The following is a 17,157-nucleotide window of genomic DNA, read 5'->3' as shown; positions in this document are numbered from 1 at the left end:
AGTGCTAATTTAAGGAATCGTTTTTGTATATTTCCTAAATGAAAAATTTCAGATTCCTCCAGTATATCAGCAATACACCCTATGCAACCTGAAGGCGGAGTTTACAGCCCACAAAGTGTATGCTGCTGTTCTAAACAAGAAAGAGGCCATAACTGGTAATCAATTCTTGCTGACTGGTTGTGGTGGGTTTTCCGGGCTGTGTGGCCGTGGTCAGCCCGGAAAACCCACCACAACCAGTTGAATCCGGCCATGAAAGCCTTTGACAATACAATTCTTGCAGAGTTATGCTGACAGAAGTATCAGTGGTGCCCTTACTAAGGCTTTAATGACTATAAGATCAAGATAATGGAATCTGTCTGTCAAATTTTAGAATGCCTCGAAGTATATCTCTGAATTAGACAATAGCTGTGCCTCTTAGTTGCTCCTATTGGATTTATCTTCTGCTTTTCTATCTTGTTGAAACATTTGGAGATAGAAGGTATCAGAGAATGTGCTTTGGGTTGGTTTAAATAGTTCCTTACAGACCAGACTCAAAGTGTTACCACTGGAAACCAGTTATCATCAATGTGGAATTTGTTCTGTTGGTTTCCATAGTATGCTATTCATACTCTATATAAAGCCATAAGAAAAATCATTCACAGTTTTGGTATTGGATGCCATCTATGCTGATGACATCCAGTTCTATAACTCTCTGTCCAAATCTCCTGGGGATGCAGGTTCTGAGCTACAGGCTACAGTGATTAAATGATTGAGTGAAAAAGCTGAAACTGAACCCTGACAAGGTGATGGTAACAATGGTTGGGAAGACTTGAAGGGTGATGTGCCTCCCATTTTTTACCCTTGCTGACTCAATTAAGAGTCTAGGGGTTACACTTATGGGGGCATTACTGTGGGCAAAGCAAATTAACGCAGCTGCAAAAAATGCTTTCTTCCAGCTTAGTTTATCCTGGAAGATGGTCATAAGAACATAAGAACCTTGACAGATCAGACTAGCAGTCCATCTAGGCCAGGGGTCTGCAACCCGCGGCTCTGGAGCCGCATGCGGCTCTTTTAGCCTTATACTGCGGCTCCAGATGGCCTGGAGGTCGGAGGGTAGCATGGGCGTGTCCCTCCAGAGCAGCGCTGGAAGGAAAGGTGAGTGGAGGGGCCAAACCGGAGGCAGCTATGTGTGTGAGGGCACCGCTTTTCATATCCCCTCCACTCACCTCTCCTTCTAGAGCTGCTCTGGAGGGCTGGAGGGACATGCCCATGCTGCCCTCCGACCCCTGGAGGTCGGAGGGTAGCGTAGGCGTGTCCCTCCAGAGCAGCTGCCATCCCCCCTCTGCCCCACGGACCAGGCGGCTGCCTGCTCCGTCAGGCAGAGGGGGTTTCCCTGTCCGGCGCCTCCATCTCCCAGCGCTGGAAGGAAAGGTGAATGGAGGGGCCAAACTGGAGGCGGCTCAGTGCGGAGCTGCCTCTCCGGCTCGGTAGATCTTTGGGGCCATGGAAAACGGGTCCAAATGGCTCTTTGGGTGGTAAAGGTTGCCAACCCCTGATCTAGGCCAACATCCTGACTAACAAAGTGGCCAACTAATTCCTCTTGAGCGCCAACAAGAGGGCATGGAAGCCAAGGCCTTCACCTGATGTTTCCTCCTGGCATTGGCATTCAGTGTTTTACTGTCTCTGAACATGGAGGTTCCCATACCTTGACTCAGCTGATTTGGCCACTCAGATCCAAGCCACAGTAACATTGAAACTAGAGCTACAGTGATGCACTGTATATGAATCTCCCTTCAAAATCAACTCAGAAAACCTAGTTCAGAATGCCACAGCTTAGTTATTATCAGGAACTAGACTGTACATGCTTTTTACACCCATTCTGTAGTCACACCATTGGCTGCCCATCTGTTACCAGGTTCAATTCATAGTACTGGCCAGTAAGTACAAAACCCTTCATGGCCTTAAACCCTCATATTTGCAGGATCACCTCTCCTCTTATGTCCCACCACAACAACTCTGCTCTTCAGAATAGGTCCTTATATGGGTGCCACCCTACAAATAGGCAAGATCAGCAGCTGCCTGGACATGCACATTCCCCGTGGTAGCTTCCACTTTTTGGAAAGGGCTGCCAGAGGAGGTCAAGAAGACTCCCACAGTTTTGGCTTTCAGCAAACTATGCGAAACAGAATTGTAAATGGAAGGGTTGTTACAACAGAATGTTTCAGGAAGATGTTCCAATAGAGAGAACAGGACTGTGAACTGTATTTCTGCTGCTGCTTGTTTTTATCTGGCTCTCATTGCATTGTGTTTCTTCCTATGTAATACTATTCCTTGCATATGTTTAACATGTCATGTCCAATTCTTATGCAATTTCCGATTTCTGCAACTCTAGTCCTATGACATTGTTTAAGAGATGTCTCCTCATTCTTTTGACTGTACTGATTTACATTATGTAAACTGCCTTGCTTCTCAGTGAGAAATGCAGACTATAATTAATAACACATAACTACACATGAAATAGCAGAATCACTAATTGTGAATGGCATAGGTTTAATTCTACTAGATTAGGCCAGTGATAAAAGACAAGAGAAATATTTTATTTTTCACTAATATATCCATTTTTCTGTCACACAGTATCTGATGAGAGCCCCCACAACTGGAAAACTCCTAAACAAGACCAGATAAGTAGTTTGTCTAGCATTCTATTTCCAATAGTGGTCTGGTCCACATAAAGCTTTACAGGAAGATTCCAAATGGGCATTAAAGGAATATTCCCACCCTTGTGCTCCAAGCTTCCAGAGATTTAGAGATAGCAGCCTTAAGAATACAGAAGATGTTCTGCACACTCAGACTTGATAGCTAGCTGGTGTAGCAGTTTGAGTACCCCAACAGGATCTGGGAGACAGGCAGTCGAATTCAGGGGGGAAGGCGAATCCCTCTCTGGAACTGGCACAGCCCTATGCCAGCATGAGTGCCCATTCCACTGGCACAAGAGGCAAATGGCCTGGTGGAAGGGAACTTACCTGGACGGCTGTGTGCTGTGCGACTCCACAGCGCCTGACCTGTCCTCAGTGGCCCACCAGTGTAAGACTCTGTGCCGATATGGCTGTGGGTGTTCCAGGGGGGTGGGCGTGGTGCTGACAGTAGGTCTCCAGAGCCCCAGCCAGAGATGAACCATGATGTTTGTGGCATATCTCTACCCGCCCCCAACAGAAGATGTTAAAATGAGGGGGTTTTTTTCAACTTTTCCAAGCTTCTTGAGCTTCAGGAAAGGCCTTTGGATCAGGTGGGTTGCTGCTTGCCCAATGGCTATGGTAGAGAAAAGCAGGTTAAAAAAACCAACTCTTTTTCTTCTTGGGCAAATTACTGTTGTGTTCTATATGTCCTTCAAGTGCCAATACTATGCACATTGACTTCAGAGTAAGCCTTATTTCAAAGAGGTTTAATTCTGAGTAATCTGACATAGTACTGGAAAATTCCACGTGTACTAAAGAAGTATCTGGTTTCAACCACAACTGGCTTGTGAATACATCTGGCTACAAATCCTCCACTTAAGACAACTAGAAAAGATCAGAAACAGGAATAAGGAGAGCATTTAATTTATAGTCACCCAAAGTCACTATTATTTCAGGCTTAGGATGGTGTAGGTATTTACGTGGTCTCCAATGGTCTCCCAACTCAAAACCCAGTTCAAACATAAATTACAAACAATGGGCAGGCTGACAAGTCTGAACCTCAGATTCACTCACTGACATCCTAGTTCGAGCAAACCAGTGAGTTGCCGCTATGTCCAGAATGGAAGGTTATAATTCTCCCTCTCCATCCAAATCAAAATTGGAAATACTCTTCAAACTGTCTCCAGCTCTGATCTGGAAAGCAGGAGCAAACTTTAGTTTGGTTATTTGGATGGAACAGCCAACTATGGTTAGGGGGAGAAAGCACACAATCTCAAGGCTCAGACCTAAAGGATGCTATGTCCAAACTAGGCTAATAATTATAAGTGTGCAAGAAGACCAGAACGGGAATTCACTCAAAACAATGCATTATAAAAACAGATTAGAGGCTGTAGCAACTGTTAACGAATGATGATATCAATTTGAGACCATCATAGTAATACGTTGCCATATGAAGGGGTAGGGAATCTATACAGCTCCCCAAACCATTAACAGATCCAGAATCTATTCCATTTCTGCAGGTTGTACTCAGCACTTACACCTATCTTATAAATCCTGTTAGAGAAATCCCTCTGCCAATATAAGGAATATTGATCTGTCCTGTCCAAAGAAGGGACTAGATGGAACAGCTTAGTAGAGATTCCCGATGGAATCAATTACAAGAAGAAGCAGGAAAGGGAATGGGGAAACTGCAATGGGACTTGAATAAAATCAAAATCTTGGCCAAGCGTGACTTAAGCAAGCACTAAAAACTAAAAGACGCTGTCTCCAAGTCAGGTCAGTATGTCAAGGAAATTCTTTGAACCACTAGCCTAGGTTTAAGCAGAGGTAATTGTGTACTCATAACCACTTTTTCTAATGGCATATTACCAGTTTGCTCGGGGGTCAGAGAGGTGTGGATTAGGATAAATTGGAAGGTGAGGATAGGGGAAGGGTGGGAAGGAGTGACTGGGGATGGCAGGAGGGTTGAAAGGGAAGGCTTGGGGAAGGGAGAGGGTAGAACAGAGAGGTTTGAGGTAGGGGAGGGTGGAAAGGTGAGGGTTCTGGTGGGGCAGGGTGGCAAGGTGAGACTTGGGGTGGGGGAGGAAAGAAAGGTAAGGGTTGGGATGGGATGGGATGGGGGAGGATTGGCAGGTATGTATTACAGTGGGAGAGGATCGGAAGGTGTGGGTATGGGTGGGGGAATTTAGATGATTGAGGTGGGATGGGGAGGCAGAGAGGCTTTGCCGGGCCTATGCATGGCTTGGCTGGAGTTTTGGGGGTGGGGGAAGGGGATTGCCGGGTTTCTGGGGGTGGAGGCCGGCCCACGCCTCGGACTCCAGCCTCAAGCCCTAACCACTGCTGAGGTGGGGTGCCGATGGGGCTGGCAGGACACACGGGGGGCCTGGTGGGGGCAGCAAGTGTGCTCCCAGGCAGCACAGAGGCCTACAGGTGCCCTTAGGGCTGCAGCCAGCTGGGCCATTGGGGCCACAGCCGTGGTGGAAGGGTGGGGGAAAGGGAGGGGGCCAGTAGCATTCTCACAGTACCCCTAGGTCATGTTTTCAGCACCCCAGGGTACCACAGAACCCTGGTTGGGAATCACTGTCCTGGTAAAGCAAGACATATTCCTTTTCCAACCAGCTCAGAGTGGGTTGGTAAGGCTATTTCAAAGAAATGATGACCTTATTTCTTATAGTGCAACTTCATCTGCTTGATCTAGACCCTAGAAAAGTTCATACACACGTTCTCCCTATTGATTACCAATTTTATTATTATTACAGCACGCTGTGCCTAGGACATTTTCAAGATATCACTTATTCCAAGGAACAGTGCTTATCTTAGGGAAGGCTTAGAAAAGTAGGATTAGAATCGATCTCACATGAAGCTGAACTAATTCCAAGGAAATCAAAATCCAGAAGGCACAAGAAAGAAACACTAGTTGCTCCTTGAATCAGAAATAAGGGTGCAAAGTTACAATTATCACACACCCTATGGAATCAATACTCTAGCAACTTTAGTTTGGTAAGCTGTGAGAGATAATCTTCAACAATACAAAATCAGTGGAACTCTTTTGGTTCTGATAGTTTTTGACAAGTGTTTTATTCTTCTCTCTTTGTTGTCAGAGGTACACTCTTGACAAATAAACCAGTTTTCAAAAAGGCCAGTGATCTAAAGGGAGAAAAATCCATTTTGCAATCTAAGACTAAAGCAGCTAATTATTACAGTGACATTCAACTCTACTCTTCTGCTTTCATCTAGAACAGGGGTAGGGAACCTGCGGCTCTCCAGATGTTCAGGAACTACAATTCCCATCAGCCCCTACCAGCATGGCCAATTGGCCATGCTGGTAGGGGCTGATGGGAATTGTAGTTCCTGAACATCTGGAGAGCCGCAGGTTCCCTACCCCTGATCTAGAAACAAGGATGATCTCCATAATCCAGCCCTAAGCACCAGTGAATGAAAGAAAATAAAATGACTCTCGCTCCAAATAGAGATATTGATAACTGGCCTCTGGACCCAATGGTTCAGAGATTGAGGGTTCCTGGACTCAGCTGTTGGGATTCTCAGGTGGCAGGAGACAAACTACCTGCTTACAATGTGTTTGTAGAAAATGGCTGTCTTGAAAAAATTGTCTGGAAGCATTAACTAGTTCAGAGTTGTATTGACCACCTCTTACTGAAGAAACAGCAAAAGAAAGGTATATCACTCCCATTTTAGTTCTCCAATTTATTTTCATACTCAAGAGCTGATCACAACATTTAAAATCCTAAATTACTTGAGTCACACATATCTTCAACTGACTGGTGACACTAAGGGAATACCTTTTATAAACCTGACAGATTAGGAGGTGAGTTCTTGTTTCATGATCCTCTTTCATTAATGTGAGAATGGCATGAGAACACAGATCCCTCCACAGAAACCCTCACCACACCACTTCTGTCTTCCTTCTACCAAAAATGAGTTTAAGGTTAGCCAATTTCTATACTGTGACAAGTAAATTTCATTTTATAAAACCATTAATCTATCACGGACTTGTATTCTAAAGACAGGAACTGTAAATCTGAACACTGCCCTCCAGTTCAGAGATCTAAAAATACTATCCAAGGATTAAAATAAATTAGATACTTAGAAATCTGTGTTTGGATCTTCCCTGGATCTTTTAAAGCTCAGTTACAGCCATGAGTCACACAGATTCAGATCAGGGCTATGTGGGGACAAAGAACTGTGTAACTCTCAAATCTCCACACATTCTTGCAAACTGAAACTGGTCTCCCTAGCGTGGTGTATAGTTAAGAGCAGGTGGATTCTAATCTGGAGAACTGGGTTTGATTCCCCACTCCTCCCCCTGAGTGACTGAGGCTTATCTGGTGATGCGTTTCTGCACTCCTACATTCCTGCTGGGCAACCTTGGGCTAGTCACAGTTCTTTGGAACTCTCTCAGCCCCACCTACCTCACAAGGTGTCTGTTGTGGGGAGAGGAAGTGAAAGGAGTTTGTAAGCCCCGTTGAGTCTCCTTACAGGAGATCCAAACTCTTCTTCTTCTTCTTCTTTAACAAGATGGCCAGAAGAGTTTTACCTGCCTTTTCTCTCCTTTACAGGTACTGCTTAAGCAAATACAAGGTGGTTAATTGAATAAATTAGAAACCAGGGAGAGAGGTGGAGAGTGACCATGAATGGCTGTACTTTGCCATTAATAAATGATTCCTGTCAAATCTAATTTGACTCTCAGTTTCAACTTCATATTTGTTGGATTGTAAACTGCACAATTGGATTAACCAACTGCCATTGAGCATGAAGGACAACAGGAAGCTACAAGTTTAATAATGGAAGAAAAGTTGACAGACACAGAAAACCTGAGCTTCATCCAGAAGATAGAACAGATAGTTCAGTAGTTGTTTGCAGCTGAGAACTTACCATATGCAAAAAAATAACTTGGAGAGACTAGCCTCACAAACATCCAAAGGGTGAACAAGGTATAAACAGCAGAGAAAGCATCTGAACTGCAATGGACAGAAGGGATTATTTAGGCAATCCCTGCAAGGGTCCATACAATCATGCCCCTCTCCAAAACAGCCCCACATAACTCAGCAGGTCTTCATGCTCACCTGTCTGATAAACAGGAGAAAAAACCCACCTCATAGGAAACTCCACTTTCTGTTCTCATGTAGCCAACAGAGCACAGGAAAGAGATGGTCAAGAGTACCTGTTACATCCCAGTGCAAGATATACACTTGTCTCCACTTGTGAACCCATTTAATAAAGAAGGAACTGAGTCTGACCCAGGCAGCAGTTGCCCTAAGCACCTCCATACTCTGCTGGCAGAAATTTTCCCTTTGACCTGGGAGCTGTTCATGCCGCAATCCTAAGAAAGTTACCACCATCTACATTCACTGACATCAGTAAGCATACTTTGGAGCAACTAGGAATAGGAGCATACTGATTCTATCGCATTTCCTTAATATTCAGTTGTAGCCATGTTTGGGGTTTGGCAGAGGAGACCTATCTAGTTGGCAGGGACTATAAGTCAAACATCTTATGGTCCGTCAACGCTAGGAACAATTACCTTGAAGGATAGAAATGGAGGGAAAGGAGGAAAAGTAGAGGGATCTGTGTGACCACTCAACAGCCAATGCACCTGTCACCTCTGCTTGCTGTTTCCAGAACATGGAAAGCTATTTAGAATTACCTGAGAACAAAGGGGCTGGTGATCAGTGTATTCCACTGAAGGGTTAGAAGATGGAAAACCTCAGGATAAAGCACAAGTTCTCCCTAGTTCAAAGTATTCTGATTCTACTATCTGTATGCACCCTGGGCAAAATCCATTGCAACTGATATGAGCCACTTTACCTCAAAGACTGCCTGCTTCTTCCAGCAGGGCCACTGGGTCCAATACATTCTGGACAACAATATGAGCTTTGACAGTCGTCATTCATCCAAATTGGTGTGCGCTTGAGAGAATTCCAGCCAAAACACACACACCCTGCAAAGGTTGCTATGCTCACCTTCAGTCCTAGCTGGGATGTGATAGGAGCTCATGACAGAGCAGATACTTGCTTAAGGTCCTGGGTTCAATTCCTGAAACCTCCAAGTAAAAAGATGTTGGGAAAAATTTCTGCACACTTTGTCTAATAGCCTGGATAGGCATAATAAGAGTACACAACAGTAGGCCAGACAGACTCAGTGTAAGCTTCAGATGTTATAACAATGGATCAAATAAACTGCATTCTCAACTGTCTTAGGACTATAATACCCTAACACTAAACCCCCATCCCAAGAAACTTATGAAGATGGAAATCTGAATGTACAAGGGTTTCCTCAGAGGCATCCCCTAGCTAGACAAGCAGAGTATAGCCCAGTCATAGACATAAAGTCTCACCTTAAGGAAGACCTATAGGTAAATTGGCTGATTGTCCACATAGTATCTCACAGTGGTCTGAATGTGGTCAGACTGCATGAGATTTGTGAACCTTTGGTCAGGATTCTGTATACGATTGACACAATGTTGTTTTGACGCTCCTGGATCTATGTCTAAAATCATTCCAAGGAGCAAAAACATCTAGACAGGAACGAGGAGTGACAGAGTAGTCTCTCAGAAGCACAGTTCACAAGCCCCAACAAATCATTTCTAACATCTCCTCTGTCTGAGGTTACAGATTTCCAAATGCTGTGAATCAACTAAAGGAGCCACAATCCTCTACTGAATCAATCGGGCTGGGATGGCTTTAATTTTGGTGACATACTTCCAGGTGGACCTGGAAGGCAAAAACAAGGACTTGGCATTTGAGTAATGTCCCAATCCGAAGAGACTGAAGGGTCTTTTAACGTATTAAATAGAGGCAGTCCTGATGGAACACAATTGGTAGGTACTCTTTGTTAGTTCTGTTGCCTTCCTGTGGACTGTAGAAAGGAGTTCTTTTAGTTGGGATGATGGGAAAACAATCCACACTAAAAAGCTGCCCAAGCTAGAGACAGGAGGACATTCTCCTTCCCCAGTTTAGAGTGATGTTCTTCTGCACACCAACAGCAATCACAGGATTCACCTTCCTCCAAAAGAAGTTGACCCTGAAAGGGATGGAGGTCACCAACTCCAGAGTTAAGGGGCAGGATGGAAAGGGTAATCCTTCCCAGTTGAAAGAGGCAGCCATGCCGATTCTTATAGCAAACTGTGGGGAGATGCTTTAGAGCAATATAAGACAACTGACCAAGGCAACAGACTAAGTAGATATTGCCCTCTGAAGTCCCAGACAGCAGGGAGAGACTGACAGTGAAGTTTCTGGGAACACTACCATTTGTGGTTGCTCTGTTTGTGTCATCTGGGCTGTGACTGGGAACATGAAAAGAGCTGATAATCTGACACAGATAAATCTGCCCTCTGCCCTCTGTTTATACACCCTGAATCAAGGACAAATGTGGCTGAAGTGTCTTTTATCACCATTTTACTAATCCATCAGTTGGTGCCTTTCTCCTAAGATGGTCAAGAGAATTATGGGGGTAGGAAAGAAAGGTCTGGTTCTGATTTCTCAGACATCCATTGAAGATGAGTTTATTCTGCCTAATGAGAAAAAGGCTGCTTCCTGTCACCTTAGGATGGTAGAAAAGGCAGCAGCTTCGAGGGGAAAAATACAGGCTATGTTCCCAGAAACAGTTTAAGAACAGCAAAAAGACCCAGGTCTCTTTTGGAGGTTACTGACAGAAAACTGAGACAAGAGTTTTCTCCTCTGCACAGGTTTTGCTGGCTCTGCCTTCTAGTGGTGAAGTTAACATTTTGCTGCATGCTTCCCTTTCAGCAGAATGAGAAGGGACACTTAAAAAAAAGATTGGCAGCTAATGTCTTTGGTTGAAATCCAGTGAGGAATAGACCCATAGTTGTTCCCAACAATTCTATGAATATTATTTTACAAGGGAGCCAGCAGCATGTCGTAGCTCACGATATGGATCTGAAGCTGGTGCATAGTGGAATTCGGAGGATCTGTTGGATGAACAACTCGGCATCTTCCCTGTGTGTTTCTTCCATTAATAATGGAAGCATCTCTTCTGTATTTGCAGCAAAATACATTTCAGGTTAAATAAATTAAGCCTTACTAGGAGGGTTAATAAATAAAATAATGTAAATCAAAAATTAAGCAGTCATTGAAAAAGATTTAAAACTTCTATTCCAAAAGACTGTAGCCAGTCACCTCCAGGGTTCTTACAAAGGACACAGTTGTACGAAGCAAAACAATGTGCCTGTGCTTATATCCATAGAACAAAGTTTTTGGAGCGCACATTAGTGTGGAACATTACCACCTTTGTGATGCCTTATTGCTATGTGGCACTATAACCAGAGGAAAATATACCAGGAATAGTAGCTCAGCTGGAATGTTTTCCAACATTGAAGCTTCAAATTATAGAAATGAGCTGAGAGACTAATATACTGGACAAACTATAATACTGCGGCTAGCTGCCAGCAGTGGACCTATACCAGTCAACTGCTTGTATGTGGTTACTCCACATATCCTTTCTGAACTTTTAAGCACTGCTAGGAGCTGCAGGATGCTAGGCTATGATGATGCAGTTACAACACATGACCAGCAGGAGAAAGTGACCCATGTTGGAGGTGAAGAATGCACAACTTCCCTGTAGGCTGGGGAGAAGAGATTGATGTGATCATGACGCAATCAGAAAGGATACTATTCACACAATGGAGTTCTTGATTATGAGGAATACTGGCACCCCTAGTATAAATCCAGCAATGGTTAAGGCTGTAGTGCCCGGTCATCCTTTAACTGTAAAATAGAACTGTACAACTTTTTCTGAAAAATTTCCCCACAAACAGTCCTTGTTACTTAGAATAATGTCCACTTTCAAAGGTTTTAGTGAAAGTTGCACCCCCGAAAGTTATTCCAAATATCGTCATTCCCATTGTAATGGTTCATTTGGAAAAATGCAGTTTCTCTAACATCCTACACACTTGTCCTCACCAAAAGATAATCATCATTCACCGCAGCTCCTGCCAACAATTAAACTTTACTATCAAATTCCACATTTTAACAAACAAGCAAACAAACTAGCCTCATCTCCTTTTTATTTGTACTTCTCCAATCAGAAAGCACCTTCAGTGCACCCCATTCTCAAAAATTCGTTCTTACATCCAGTCTCCCCATCATTTCTTCAACCAGTCCTTCTATTTAGGCCTATTTTAAGTGTTCTCAGAATCACAGTCTTCCTCCTCCTTCCACACACCCCATCCCTGTTTATTAAAACTTAAAACATCCAACCACTCTTATTCCAGAATACTGCACACACTTACCGGGCCCCTTGCTTAAGAAAATCCCAAAGCAAACTCGGTAAGACAGCCCCTTCCAGGCAAATGACAGGGGAAATTGTGAGCTGGATACCCCTCTTCTCTCTATATACACATATATCGCAGGATCTTCAGAATTGTCACCCACCCCCCAAGGCCTCCCTGTCCCCTGAACTGTCGCCTGCGACAGAGGCTAGCCGTTTATCCGTGAGTCTCTCATCCTCTCTTCGTACCTTCCCCCATTCTTGCACCATAACTGCACCCCCTCGGTACCCTCCTCTCCAACAGCAAATAGGCACTGCCAACCCAAGCCGCTCCTTCCCCTCTCCTTTCTCACCATGAACTTAAGGGCCTTCTCCTGCACCACCGCTTCGGCAGGGTCCATAGCCTTCTGCGATGCACTTTTGCTGTGGCAGCCGTTTCCCCGCCGGCCCCAGACTTGGGCTTTGACCTGAGCCTAGGCCTTCCCCCACTCCCCTCTCCTTCACCCCACCCTCACCCCCTCTCCCTCAATGCAAGGCCACAGCCTGCGCACAGTCAGATAAGAAACCTCGGCTTTCCTGCAGCTCAGGCAAGAGGGAAATGTAGTCCCGTCGCTTCTCCGCGGAGATAGTGAAAGGGACATCACGAACTACAATTCCCAGCAGGCCTTGAAAAAGAAGAGACTGCGCCTGTCGCCTCGTATGAGGCGGTAGAACTGAGGGCCGGTGGGTGTTGTAGTATTCGAAAGGGATAGGTAGGTACATTAACGTGCAGAAGCCAGGTTTCTGTCTTGCGTTTTACGTAGAGAGGTGATGACAAACAAGGGACTGGCGAAGGTTATAGTTTTTGCAGAGGCTGAGCTGGGCACTTCAGTTAACTGGAAGAGGCAAAGCAGGCACTTGATTCGGGAACTGTGATTTTTAGGATTATATGAATGTAAACTAAGTCTTGTAGCCCAGAGAACACCATTTGTTATTTAAACACATCAAATGTTTTGGCTCTAAAAGTCTGTAGACTGCTGTCTCGTGTATATTGGATGGATAGAACTAAATATCCACCACCAAAATCTACCATATTCTGTTCAGGACTCTCTTTTTCTCTCTTGTTAGACTGTATGTAGTAAGGAACTGCAACATTATGTTTTATACCGTGATTGCCATTTTATCATAAGCTAGTTTTCCCAGTAAAGCAGTAAAACTCTGCAACCCACAAAAATGTTACTCACCTGCACATGCATACTTAGATTAGTCATTTGTACCACACTGAACTTTTTGAATAATTTATTTGTGTGATATTTACATTTTGCTTTCTCAACAGGATGGTCTATGGATTAAAACACTAACAGCACCAACCTAAGAAGGACTGCTTATAACCCTACTCAAGTCTATTCAATAGGGAAATGTTTTTAGGACATTCCTTGCCATCTTTAGCAGAGTTTTATAATGAGCTGTCAACTGGTATTGCTGAAATTGATCCTTAAGGCCCTGTATGGCATGGGACCATCTTATTCCATATGAACCTACCTATTAACTCAGGTCATCATTGGAGGGTCTACTTCCATTGTCTGACCATCTGAAGCTAGATGCCAAGTATGGGCTTTCTCAATTGTGGCATCAAAACTTCCCTCCCTAGAGAGATTCATCTATCTCCTATCAGTGTGATCTGCCAGTGGGGGAAAAAGTTCTAAAGTTTTGATGCCATGACTGAGAAACCCCTGTCTTGGGGCACCATGCATCTAGCCTGGGGTGGTTGAATAACTAAAACAGAGCCTTCAGAGATGACCTGAGTGAATGGGTAGGTTCATTTGGAAAAAGGGTCCTTAATGTTAGTCCCATGCCATACAGGCTTTAAAGATCAATTTCAGAAATTCCAGTTTGCAGCTCAATATATACCTCTTTTTAAGATGGCAAGGAATATCCTAAGAGCATATCCCTATTGAATAGGCTTGAGTAGGGTAATGAGTTATACTGCATAGGATAAGGTTATACTGGAATGCAGGGGAATATAAGATTCCTTATCGTTTTATTTGACATATCCCCCAAATAACAGTAACTGTTTGCCTGCCTGGTACTGCTGCTGTATGTTTAGTGTTTTTTTTTTATTTTTTAAATGATGTTTTCAATTGTTCAAATGTTTTCATGTTTGCCATCTTGGGGACCCTGATCAGGTAAAAAGGCAGCATAAAAATGTTTTAAGTGATTAGTATAATAAAACTTCATGGAGAAAAAAAATGACCTGTCGTTTTAACAGAAGTTAAAGGGACTGTTAATGACCTGGTGATGTTACATACCTGTCTGCCTCCCAAAGCTTCACTTGCCCATTTCCTCACATTAGGCCTCTGTTGACAGGACAGAACATTTTTCCAGGCCTGGGGTTATTTTACTATTATCAGTAATACTGTGATAAACAACAAATGTGTTTTCTACTAGGAATGAAGAGATGAGTCATAAAGGAGGATGCTTGTTGTAAAACAAGATAAGACCGCTAGATGATTAGACTGGAGAGTAAGGCTTGTATCAGATTGTACATATTGAGCATGCTTAATAGGCTAATGCATATTAACTTCTCTTCCTGTATTATGAAGAACATACAGGGAGAATATGGGAGGGGGCCACATATTAAGGAATAACATGTACATAGGCAGATCGGAAAGCTGTGACTCTAACTACCCTTAGCCAATGGGGGAACAGAGAAAGTATGGGGGATTCGGGAGAAGGGATAAATGTGCTGTAGATATACTGTTTCGGCGGAGTCTGCCCATGTAGGGACGACTCCCCTTTCTTTGCAAATAAAGCTACTTAAAACTCTCTTCTGTTGGCTTGATATTTGGTAAAAAAACGTTGGGCACCACAATACCATCTAGAATACTGAGCTTTGAATTTTGAAATAATCATAATCACCATTATAATAATCAGTGTATTTATCAGCATGCCAAACCTGTGAATTATTAAATCTGGAGACTGGACCCACAAAGAAACAGGAAAGATCTTTTTATAAGCCTGAGAAAAGCCCTAGATTTTCAGGAAAATCCTAAATAATAGAAGCAGTGCCTGTATCTTCAAGTAACCGATGACCTTTTTAGTGGCCATTATGGGGGTTGATATTACCTACGTGGAGCCTTGGATTCTGTTAGTAAAAGGCAGGAGGAGGGGGCAGAGCCCTTTCCAGGGCCGCTTAGGTCTTTGAGGAAAGATTTATGAGGACCAGGTCTAGCAGCAACCATTGCCAAGCCCAGGTGCTTGCTACTATGCAACACCAGCCACTGCACAAAAGTCAGTGTGGTATAGTGGTTAGAGCTTCAGACTGGTATCTGGGAGACCCATGTTTGAATCACCACTCTGCAGTGTGTTTACTGGGTGATCCTGTTGGGTTTATCAATGTCTAATATGCAAAGAAATTGAGAAGAAGACCCAGCAGGGGGCAAACAAGTGGTCAGCTAGAGAGGGCTGTAAAGTTAGTGACCCCTCTGTCCTTTTGTGTCACCTCTTGTCTGTCCTTAGACTGATAATCTTAGGTCTAATATCCTGCTTCTTCTCGGAGGTTAGTTGCAGAGACTCTTCCCAGCTAGCAAGTTAACAGCATGCTATCTTTCCCTCATTACTATCCTAAATGTACTTCCTAATAAATGTTTACCTTTCCCCCCTTTTAATCGGTGTGTTAGTTGCTTCAACATGGGCCAATCACACTCTCTCAGTTGTGAGGATAAGATTGAGTAGAGGAGAATGATGTAATTTTTATGGGGAAAGCTGGGGTATAAATAACCGTAATAATAAATATAGCTGAATGAGGTGGGAGGCAGATAAAAGTCCGATTGGTTATCAAGTGGGAAGGAGAAAAGGAAGCAGGGAAAGGGGGGGGGGGGCTGCCAGTAAGAAGAAAAGGAAATATTGTTGGAGAGATGGAATCCTGGAGAATCTTGTCAGTTGTCCACTGCAGAACAGGGCCCAAAGCAGTGAAATTTTCCAGGAAAGAACTTCCAAGGGGTTGGAAGGAAAAAAAGCTGAACGGGGGGCAGGGAACATTAAAAAAAATTGGCTGATGGATGGCGAAGGTAGAAGGGAGCAAAAGACGGGAAAAGAATATGGGACTGCAAGAAAGAGAAAAAGGGGGGATATACTGGGATACAGAATGAAATTAGATTTTTTTTTTGGTCATCAAAGTCACAGCCAACTTATGGTGACCCTATAGATTTTCATGGCAAGAGATGTTCAGAGGTGGTTTGCTATTGCCTGCCTCCATATCTTGATTCTGGTATTCCCTGGAGGTCTCCCTTCCAAATACTAGTCAGGGCCAACTCTGCTTAGCTTCTGAGATTTGAGGAGTATAGGCTAGCCTGGGTGATCCAGGTCAGGGGTGATCCATAAGTACTACCTATAGTAGGTAGTACTTTATAGAATTATAAAAATTCTTTGACTTTTGGCGACCCCTTTTCTGCCCCAGTTCTCCACCTGCAGCCTGAAAATAATAATACTGACCTGCCCTAGAGGTTATTATGAGATTAATACCATGATGCATTTAGATTTTTTAAAAAATTATGAAACTGCTTTTTAGAGCAAGCTGTGATCAGACAGCAATGAAGAAGTTTTTCTTATCTCATGCTACACAGAAACTTTATTACCGGTAAGCTCTCTTCTCCCCTTTTCCATAGTTGTCTTAAGAATTTCAGGCCTCGAGTAAGAACACCTGCTGCTTCCCCAGATCAGTGGGACATCTACTAGTCTCTCTAGATAGCATCTGTAACTGTCTGGCTAGGATCAATTAAGGTATTCCAGTGCTGAAATCATCACATGAAACATCTGTGACAACACTGGCACCCTTGGATTAATCGGGAGACACATTTGCAATGACTAGCATGCAGAAAAACCTGTAGACATTCAGAAACCTAGAATGAACCCTATTCTCTTCCATTGCAAAGACCCTTCATGCTTTTATACAAGGTATCCTTTGAGATCATCTCTTGAAATATCCATCTTTAGGGAGCCAAAGCCAAAATCTAGCAGCTTTGCCACTAAATCTTTGGCACTTGGTCTGTAAACATTCCCATTTGTTAACTAAAGTAGCAAGGAATGTTTGAAAAGTTGGTTTAATATTTGTTATTGACCATTTTAAGTTATTTTTTTATTTTTAATGATGTACTGGTTTTATGATTGCTATGTGCCTTGGGTTCCAATTTTCCTAGAGAAAGGGAAATTGACGTTTGAAATAAATAGTATTTCAATGCAGTGGTTCTCACATTGTCAGCCTTCACAGCACACTTTC

General features: G+C 43.5%; 1 protein-coding gene and 1 long non-coding RNA gene across 5 annotated transcripts in view; one reads left to right on the top strand and one right to left on the bottom strand.

Annotated features, from left to right (window-relative positions):
* Positions 1 to 12,381, bottom strand: part of BTRC (beta-transducin repeat containing E3 ubiquitin protein ligase) — a 153,740-nt gene extending 141,359 nt beyond the window's left edge. For all 4 annotated transcript variants that reach the window (XM_048505358.1, XM_048505361.1, XM_048505360.1 and 1 more), the window contains exon 1: positions 12,254 to 12,381. In XM_048505358.1, the coding sequence (XP_048361315.1) occupies positions 12,254 to 12,301 (48 nt within the window). In that variant the 5' untranslated portion in view covers positions 12,302 to 12,381. The remainder of the gene's footprint in view (positions 1 to 12,253) is intronic.
* Positions 12,382 to 12,591: 210 nt separating this feature from the next.
* Positions 12,592 to 14,705, top strand: LOC125438382. The gene is made up of 2 exons (XR_007245341.1): positions 12,592 to 12,652; positions 14,328 to 14,705. It is a non-coding gene; the product is annotated as an uncharacterized LOC125438382 (long non-coding RNA).
* Positions 14,706 to 17,157: the final 2,452 nt, after the last annotated feature.

This window comes from Sphaerodactylus townsendi, linkage group LG08 (genome assembly GCF_021028975.2).
Source record: "Sphaerodactylus townsendi isolate TG3544 linkage group LG08, MPM_Stown_v2.3, whole genome shotgun sequence".
Lineage (NCBI taxonomy): Eukaryota > Metazoa > Chordata > Lepidosauria > Squamata > Sphaerodactylidae > Sphaerodactylus > Sphaerodactylus townsendi.
Note: the sequence above shows the minus strand (reverse complement) of the source record. Positions and strands in the feature narration are given on the sequence as shown.